Source organism: Elaeis guineensis, chromosome 1, assembly GCF_000442705.2.
Source record: "Elaeis guineensis isolate ETL-2024a chromosome 1, EG11, whole genome shotgun sequence".
Taxonomy (NCBI): domain Eukaryota; kingdom Viridiplantae; phylum Streptophyta; class Magnoliopsida; order Arecales; family Arecaceae; genus Elaeis; species Elaeis guineensis.
This window is the reverse complement of record NC_025993.2, coordinates 178,154,137-178,163,589: the sequence shown is the minus strand read 5'-3', so window position 1 is coordinate 178,163,589 and position 9,453 is coordinate 178,154,137. Positions and strand designations below refer to the sequence as shown.

Below are 9,453 nucleotides of genomic sequence, written 5' to 3'. Positions count from 1 at the left end.
AATCTCCAGAATAGAAAATTCTGATGGTTGAAGAGCACGTTGACTCAGTTCAATCGAAGCTTAATGATTCGGAGTCTGAAAATAATTTCAATCAATAAGGGTCTACTGGTGGGAAATCATCTGCTTCACATAAGGAGGGTATGTTATCTTCTGATCACTCATCTCTTTTTAATCGCATCAAGCATGCTATATAAGGACCCTTGAATCATGAGAGCCAGTCGGAATCTTTGGGGGGTGGGATGGTTGATAAAGGGAAAGCTGTGGACATTGGATCGGTCGACGTTGTGAAGGGGCCGAGGGTTAATTCTGATATTTAATCCCATGGGAATTTTATTTGGGAATTGTAGAAGGGCAGCCAAGTCCTCTTTTGTTAACTATGTTAAGATCTTTTTGCGTAAGTATCGTCATGATGTTTGTTGTTTTTTGGAGACACGTCTCTCGGGGGAGGCATTGCCTCATATTGGTCAGATTATGGTTCCAATCTGGCATGTTTATATGGTACTTGTTGAAGGGTTATTAGGAGGTATTATAATTGCTTGGTATAAAAGTTTAGGGGATGTGGAATTTACCCATGTTGATAGGCAAATTGTCTTTGGGTTAGTGTCTTGTCCTAACTCGGAGCTTTGGGTGCTTGGCATGTTGTATGCGAGCACCTCAAGTATTCATCATCGGATGGTTTGGGATCAAGTTAAGGCTATTCAGGGCATTGGTCTTGATGTGATTCTAATTGATGATTTTAATTGCCTTCTCCAAGCTGAAGATAAACATGGAGGGAAGCCTTTTCAGGCTTGATAGGACTTTTGCCTCTCCAAACTAGTTGATTAGGTATCCTGAATCAATTGTCCTTCACCTCACTTAGTTTGCTTCCGACCATTGTCCATTGATGCTTACTCTGAGGAGTCATCGACCTAGTGACCCCAAACCATTCAGATTTGAAAAATTTTGGTTATCTCATCTTGGGGTTCACGAGGTTGTTAGATAAGCTTTGACATGTTCTTCTAATTACAGTCCAGTAATTCGTCTGTTAGTTCCCTTTACTAAAGTCAAAAAGGCTCTTTGGAGATGGAACCACACAAATGTGAGGAACATTTTTTGGAGAGGGGAAAAGCTTTACAAACAAATTCATGCTCTTCAGGTTCTTGAAGTAAATCATGGTGCCCTTGCTCATGCTGACCATTGTCGGTTACTCAATTTGCTAAGGTCCTATAATTATAATCTTTATCTCAAGAAAGTTTTTTGGCACCAGAAGTCTAGAATAGTTTGGTTGAAGGAGGATGATATAAATACCGCTTTCTTTCACCATTCCACAATATTATGGTGCCAGAAAAATCATATAGGAGTCATGTTAAATGAGCAGGATCAGTCTATACATGAAGAAAATGACATAAAACAGTATGTTCTGTCCCATTTCCAATTGAGGTGGCTGGCTAATACAATGAATGAGGCTATTTTTCTTCCCCACTTCGACTGTTCACTGTCCATGCAGCAGAATCACTGTCTAACTAAACCTATATCTGATGAAGAGATTTTTAGAGCTGTTCATGACATTAATTCTGATAAAGCTCTAGGTCCAAATGGGCTTTCTGTAATATTTTTTAAGGAATTTTGATCGATTATTGCTTTCGATGTTACTCAAGCTGTCAAATCTTTCTTTCTTCATCCGATTATGCCTAATGACTAGAAGCAGACATTCATAGCTCTATTACCTAAAGTTTCAAACCCTCGTCATGTGCATGAGTACCGGCCTATTAGTTTATATAATACTATATATAAAGTGGTGACCAAAATCCTGTTTAATAGATTGCAGCCATTATTACCGTCCCTAGATACTCTGGAGCAAGGTGCTTTTATGCTAAGGAGAAATATTTCTGAAAATATTTTGCTTGCACATGAGGTGTTTCACTCATTAGATAGGGCTAAACCTTCTAAGAGTATTATGGCTTTGAAACTACGTATGGAAAAGGTGTATGACCGTATTCATTGGCCATTTATACATAAGGTGTTACAGAGCTATGGGTTTTCTTCTCAATTTATTCAATGGATAATGGCATCTATTTGTGATCCCCAATTTGCAGTTCTGCTAAATGGCTTTCCCACTCTTTGATTTCAGCCGTCATGTGGACAGTGTCAGGGCTGCCCATTATCCCCATACATATTTATTTTATGCTCTGAAATTCTTTCTACTCTATTACATTATGCAATGCAATCTAATTTGCTTCGAGTTTTCAGGCCTCATGGTTCCTCATTTTATTTATCTTACATATTATTTGCTGATGATTGTTTGTTGATAGCTAGGGCCACTGTGCGGGATGCAATGTGTTTGAAAGCTATTATAAGCTATTATTGATACTTACTGCTCTCTTTCTGGTCAGCAGGTGAATTTAACTAAGTCTCAAATCATCTTCGGTCCCTCTACAGTATCTACAGTGAGAGCTCAAATAAAAGTTCTTTTCAATATTTCTGCAAAGAGGGGCTCGTGTAAGTATTTGGGTGTGCCAATCACAAGTACGAGGTTTCGACCTTCTGACTTTATTCCTCTTGTGGAAAATTTGCATGCTCTGATTGCTGGATGGAAGTAGAAGGGTCTATCATTTATTGGAAGAGCAACCTTTTTTAACTCTGTTTTAGCCCCTATTCCCCTTCATGTGATGTCGGTATTCCCTGTGCCTTTACTTGTTTTGGACAAATTGGAGAAAGATTTTCGGAGCTTCTTATGGGGACATGAAGGTAATAGACGTTGAATTCACTGGGTATCCTGGGATCAAATTTGTTTACCAAAATCTAAGGGAGGGCTTGGATTGTAATCCTTAGAGTCAGGAACAAGCTTTGCTATGCAAATTAGCAGCCCAGGCTGTTCTTAATCCCTCCTCCTTGTGGGCTAGATTAGTTGCTGCTAAATATAAATTTAACTTCTCTTGGGTTTCATATGCTAAGCCATTGAAGTGTTCTCCAAATTGGTCGGCTATAGCTAAAATGGGTCATTGCATTCATTATCAGTTCATTTGGTCCATAGGTAATGGCAGATCCATTCATGCTTTTTACGATCCTTGGATCCAACCTATCCCTCTTTGTGCCTGACCGACTTTCATAAATATAGATGCAGATTTGGAAGGTATAAAACTGGATACTCTATTCTCTAATGAGTCGGGTTGGAATGACAATTTATTAGCTACTTTAGTGGGGCTGATATGGTGACCATTATTAAAAGCATCCCTATTGCTTATGGGCAGTGGTCTGATCAGCTTGGTTGGCATGCTTCCAGATCTTCTCAGGTATCCTGTAGTGATGTTATGGCAAGCCTATATAATGCCTATCCTTTTATTCTAAACTCAAATTGCTTATCAATATGGAACCTAATGGTACACCAAAGGGTTAAAACTTTCTGTTGGCAGCTGTTTCATCGCAAACTCTCTTGTAAACGTCTGTTGGTGAGCAGCGGTATTTTATGCTCTGATATGCAGGTTTGTGACTATTGTTCTTTTCCATTAGAGGATTGTGAACATGTCTTCTTTCACTGCCCGTTTGCTCATACTCGTTGGAGACTATTTGCTGATATATTTAGCAATCAACCTCAATTTACTTCTTTGGCTGAGCTATTTAATCAAATGTTTCAAGGGTCGCAGAACAGGGGTTAGCTCTCTTTATGTGTCTTGTTGATTTGGCTTATATGGAAGGCTTGTAATGTTTGTATCTTTGAGAATGTTTCGACAACTCCGCATTATGTCATGCGTCAGTGGATGGTGATGCACCACAATTTTGTCCCCAATATTCTCACCACGTCTTCACCTCCATTAAGGAACCGGGACTGCCTATATACTGTGACCCAAAGACAGCTATCTTTTATCTCTGTTGCTTGGCAGCTCCCTCCCTTAGGAGTGTTGAAGTTAAATTTTGATGGCGTTGTGTCGAATGAGGGTGTGGTTGTGGCCTTTATTATTAGGGATTGACAAGGCCATCTCATTAAAGCGACTGGTTGCCAATTGCTGCTGTGTTCTGTCCCATTTGCTGAACTGGTTGGTGGCTGGATGGGTATTCATGAAGCTTTTATTCTCTTTGCATGCTGATAAACTGTGGATAGAGGGTGATTCTTCTGCAGTTATTAACTGGATCACCTCTTTCAATGCTCAAAAGAACTCTTTATGGCCCATATTGAGGGATGTTCTGACTTGGAAAGCTACTTCACATCCTTGGATCATCTCACATATTTTTAGAGAGGCTAACCAAGCAGCTGATTGGTTGGCCTCCGGATCCATTTCAGGAGCTTTGCAATTCTCTCAACTTGATCCTTTACCAGCTCAGTTGTGCGCTATATTGCATGCGGATGCTATTGGGGTCATCCATGAAAGACAGTTAATTTTTCAGATACTTACTTCATGGTTCTGCTGTTTCTTTAATTCACATAATTATTGCTGCTCAACTGATTCTTTAATTCACATAATTATTGCTGCTCAACTGATCAGTAGATTGCTTTCTTTATGGGAGGAGGCTAATGTGTACTTCGTTCATTGTTCGCCTATAGCTGATTTAGCACTTTCTTATGAAATATATTCTCTGTTTCATAATTGGTTAATGGTTTTACGGTATTACTATCCACTGGTAAGCTCTGTATGCATACATGGGAGGTTCATTTCTTTCTCCTGGCTCAAATTTCACTCTTCCTTCTGGTTCAAACTGTGGCACATATGCTTCCCTATCGGGCACAGCCTGTTTATAGTGGTTGCTAGATGCTTCTTCCAAGTATTTCTACAGCAAACAAATTTCTATTGGTACTTTCTTTCTGATGTTGCAGGGGATGACATTGCTGAGAGACCATGCGTAGAATTAAAGGAGAAGGTGTGCTTGTGCCGGGTTCCACTTTTCAGGTTTTCTGCTACAACAAGATCAATATATAATAAATGTTCTCCTGCTGTTGGTTATGTAGTCTGTTTTGTTTATCCTCAGTGTGCCGGGATGGCCCCTTGGTATGAAGAGAGTTTCAGGTGCTGGTTGCATTTTATAATGTATTCATGCTGTTGGTCATGTACTCTGTTTTGTTATATTTGCTGCGTTGGGATAGCTCTTTGGTGTAAAGTTGTCTTGTTTCTTCTGAAGATGTATATTTATTTTGGGTTACAGGTTTTCTTGTATCGTATTTTCAACTCTAAACTTAATACAGTCTGCCCTTTCTACCAAAAAAAAAAAAACCACCTAATATTAAGTTTAATATCTATATAAATATAAATAAATAGTAATATATAAAATCAGATAAAATTATAATAATATACGATCAAAAAAAATAAAATAAGAATAAATTTTCTGCTGCACTTAAAAAATATTGTAGGATGTTGAGTGACGGCGTTGCGCACGTTTATGTGGCATCACTCACGTTTATGCATGCACATAAAAATATTAAATAAATAAATATCATATAATTATTTTTTTATAAATATTTTAATATATGTATAATATTGTATGATATGTACCACAAAAGATCCCGTTCTAAATAAAATAAGTAAAACATAATTCTTTTAACTTAAGCAGCAAGGTAGAAATTAAACCATGATAAATTAGTTTAGAAATCGACGCCGTCAAGAGAAGCCGGCCTCCGCGGCGTCCACCATCATATCCCCGATCAGCAGCCCGCCGAGGGCCCCACCCAAAAGCCCCATCCCCAGCCCCATCTTGCCCTTCTCCTTCTTTGGCTTCTGCACCACCGGCGGAGCACCGTACCCGTACCCCGCCAGCGGCGGAGCACCATACCCGTAACCCACAAGAAGCGGAGGATACCCGTACCCCGCCGGCAGCCCAGCCGGAGGATACCCGTACGGCACCTGCGACGGCGGGTACCCCGCCGGAGGTGGAGGATAAGCCCACGGAGCCGGGTACGCCGGGGCCGCGGCAGGGTAGGCAGTGACAGGCTCGCCGGCATTCGACTTCTTCCCCTCCTTCCCGGGAGGTGGAAGGCCGGTGCTGGGTCCGGCGGGATTCCCGTGCCCCTACTCCGCCGCCGCCGGAGGCGGGTACAGCCCGGACGGAGGGTGAGGAAGGTACGCTCCCGGCGGCGGGTGAGGGGGCACCGCCGGGTACGCGGTGGGGAGATCGCCAGATTTGTTCTCGTTCGCCGGGAAGGAGTAGGGGAAGACAGGCGGAGCCACCGGGGAGTCGGCGAATTTGTAGGAGAGGTTGAGGACGCCGTTGGGCTTGCCGGAGGAGGGTTTGCGAACCTGATAGCTGGCGACGTGGCCGGACTTGTCTCCGCCGGCGGCTGCGACGGCGTCGAGGAGATCCTTGAGGGGGATGCGGACCTCGCCGATTTCGCGATCGCCGAGGGCGCGCTCGGAGAGGAGGAGGATGTGGAGGACGAGACCGGCGGCTGCGGCGGCGTCGGCGGGGACAGCGAAGCGGAGGGTGGCGTTCCAGGAGGGGCTGGTGCCGCCGTCCTTGTCGGTGGCAGTGCACTGCCGGGAGCGCTGGCGGCGACCTCTTGGAGAAGACGTTGACGTCGTTGAGGTCCTTGGCGGAGATCAGCGTCAGCTCCAGCGTCCTGGACGCCATGATCGAAGAACAAAAATTCCCAAAGTTCCCTTCGAGATCGATCGATCGACGAGAGAGAGGGAGGGATGGGAGGAGGAGAGATCGAGAGCCGGGAGTTTAAATTTGGGGGGAATTTGGAGGGAGGGGAGTAATTTTGGGGAGAGGCAATACCATTTGTACGTTTATTTTGATCTAAAGCGGGGCGGAACGTAGTTATGTGCAAGGCTGAGGGCATGTACACCTGGTACGCTCGGGAGAGGCGGCCATTACCCCTATGCTATGGGGTGGCAAAGCTCGTGGCCTTATATATATATATATATATATATATATATATAGAGAGAGAGAGAGAGAGAGAGAGAGAGAGAGAGAATAAAACTAGCACTCAACTCTCGTATCATAAAAATTTAACTAATAATAATAATATTATTTTATATTAAAAATTATTCTTATCAATTAATCTCATCATCATTTGATCAAAAAGACGTCTAAAAATTTTTTTTTCCAAATATGATCTTCCGAATCAATAAAAATTACTACATTTGATATTATTTTTATTATATTATTTATTTATTTTTTTTATTTAAAAAATAAAAAATAAAATTTGATACACGGTATTACGAAAGATTATCCTATAATCTTATATGTCAATATGGAATACCATCCCTAATAATCATATATTACTTTACTATTATTATATAGATTATATAGATAGATAAATTTTTTTATCATACTATTTATATTTTTATTATTTATTTAAAAATATAAAAAATAAAATTTGACACATGGTGTTGTAGGAGATTATCTTATTATCTTACATGTCAACATGGAATGCCACTGCTAATACTCGTATATTATTTTATTATTATTATTATATAAATTTAGTATTATTTTTTATCATATTATTTTTATTTTTATTTTTTTATTTAAAAAAATATAAAATATAAAAAATAAAATTAGACATATGGCGTTGCGATAGATTATTCTATAATCTTACGTATCAACACAAAATATCATCTCTAATAATTATATATTATTTTATTATTATTATATAAATAGTGGAGCTAATCATCGGATATATATATTAAGGGAATCAAGAAAGGTACAACTAAGTATAGCTAAGCATACAAAATGAGTATCAGAAAGATCAAAACCTTCAGTAATCAAAATACAAATAGGAGCAAAAGCGTGAAGAATTTAAACCAGTCCTTTGAACAGAAAGAACGTCTGTGATGACAAAAGTACAATAGTCATATAATATCAAAAGTAATGATGCATCAACTTGTGGATATTTGTAACATCTCGTGGCTGTTTTTTTGATAGCCATTCTGAAAATTGTCGCCTTATAGTCACCAATGAGTACCAGCTATGTGAAGGCAAAACCATTTCAATTATTTAATTATATATGTTTGTTTTTAGAAGCATTTTTTTTGTAAGATTTTATGACCAAAGTTCTCCAAATTTTGCTGTCCTTTGCACAAATCTATTAGCGTATGGTGGGAATTTGCCATGTTTGTTGTTAACATCACTCATAGGTCTCACTTACAAGGTTCTCTAAGCAATATGGCAATTTCAAGAGGCTCCTTCATTTATGTGGCATTTTATGAAGAGCTGCTCTACATGAGAGCCATGGAGTACCGCATCAATCAAGTGATTTTATTAGTAAATATTTCTAGTCGAGTAATTTTTAAACTTCTAGCTACAAATTGAACTATTGTCTAATTTTGCATGGAGGCTTTGAGTTAAAATTTAGTGGTGTTGAACCAAACTAATATTGATATAGAATAGAGGAGAAGAAGAAGAGGGGAGAATAGCGGAAAAAGAGGAGAGAAGAAGATAAAAATAAAGAAAAAGAAGATATCTTGATATTCCGTATCTTCAATAATATGAACTGTATCTCAAGTAATATATCAATAGGATCATATAGACAACTCAAAAAAAAAATAAAGATTTTAAGTCCAAATAAAATTCTAGAATTCAAATAAAATAAAATTCTTCTCTTTTCAAATAAATATTTTTTATTTATAAATTTGCACCTAATACAATTACATTTAGATTTTTTAATTAATGGATAGTCCTCCATTAAGTACTATTTCAATTAGATAGGTACCTCTAAAAACAATCTGATTTATCGGTAACTTAATAAGGAGCTTCAAATATGAAAAGCAAATAGATGGGAAGATTAAGTTGTACTAGTGTAATAAAATAGACTTTGATAGATAGTCATGAAGGCCAACTAAATAACTTTCTTTCAAATTTAGTTTTAACAAAAGGGCCAAATCCAGTTAAAAGACCATTTAACTAAGCTAATTTCAACATCAACCAGAATGAAAAGTGTTGGTGCAAAAATCCGCTTGCGCCGGAGAAGCTGGAGTCGAGGGAGTTGCGGTCGCCGCCGGAACCTGCAAAAGAAGTCTAAACCGAAGGTGGGGTTGCTCCGGCAAGATCCTCCGACGCTCAAGTCAGTTCTCTGCCTCAACAAGAATGGAGTGCTCGAACGGAAATTTTAGCAGAGTTTTTAGGTAAAAACGAGAGCTTATAGAATAACGTATCTGGGGTTCCCCTTTTATAGACGGAGGGGACAACAAATTGATAGCGACGCCTATAACCGTCTGGTAGTAGGCCGCCCAGAGTCAGGAGGAATTTATTGCGGAGGGTAGTGGGGTGGATCCGTGGCCATTACCGGGGCGTGCCACATGGAGTCGACCACGAGAAGCGGAGCGGCGTCCGTTGTCGTGACTTGCCAGAGGATAGGAGAATCGCGCGGTATCCGTCGCAGGAAGTGGAGCAGGGTCGTGGAATGCTGGAGCCGCATGGGATCTGCCGCAGGGAGTGGGGCAGAGTCGTGGAGTGATGGAGCTGCGTGGAGTGATGGAGCTGCGTGGGATCTGCCACAGGGAATGGAGCAGAATCGCGGCTGTTACTGTAGCGCGCCAGGGGTCG

General features: G+C 40.2%; 1 protein-coding gene and 1 pseudogene across 3 annotated transcripts; one reads left to right on the top strand and one right to left on the bottom strand.

The window, feature by feature from the left end:
- On the top strand, positions 1–5,055 carry LOC105032149 (uncharacterized). 3 transcript variants are annotated; one of them, XR_012137561.1, is made up of 3 exons: positions 1–138; positions 2,376–4,349; positions 4,790–5,055. XR_012137561.1 is itself a non-coding variant. In XM_073250198.1 (3 exons), the coding sequence occupies exons 2-3, from the start codon at positions 3,895–3,897 to the stop codon at positions 4,997–4,999; spliced, it is 1,026 nt and encodes a 341-aa protein (XP_073106299.1). In that variant the 5' UTR covers positions 1–138; positions 2,376–3,894; the 3' UTR covers positions 5,000–5,055. The 3 variants fall into 3 exon arrangements, 1 of the variants encoding a protein (XP_073106299.1); XR_012137557.1 differs by having other exon boundaries at positions 2,376–4,596; XM_073250198.1 differs by having other exon boundaries at positions 2,376–4,862; positions 4,942–5,055.
- Positions 5,056–5,551: 496 nt separating this feature from the next.
- Positions 5,552–6,739, bottom strand: LOC105032160 (protein SRC2 homolog; annotated as a pseudogene).
- Positions 6,740–9,453: the final 2,714 nt, after the last annotated feature.

Excerpts from the sequence above, each read along its gene's own strand:
- LOC105032149 (XM_073250198.1), top strand. The coding sequence starts at position 3,895 with ATGGCGTTGTGTCGAATGAGGGTGTGGTTGTGGCCTTTATTATTAGGG. Across the intron at positions 4,863-4,941 it reads TGCCGGGTTCCACTTTTCAG|TGTGCCGGGATGGCCCCTTG; the intron begins GTTTTCTGCTAC and ends GTTTATCCTCAG.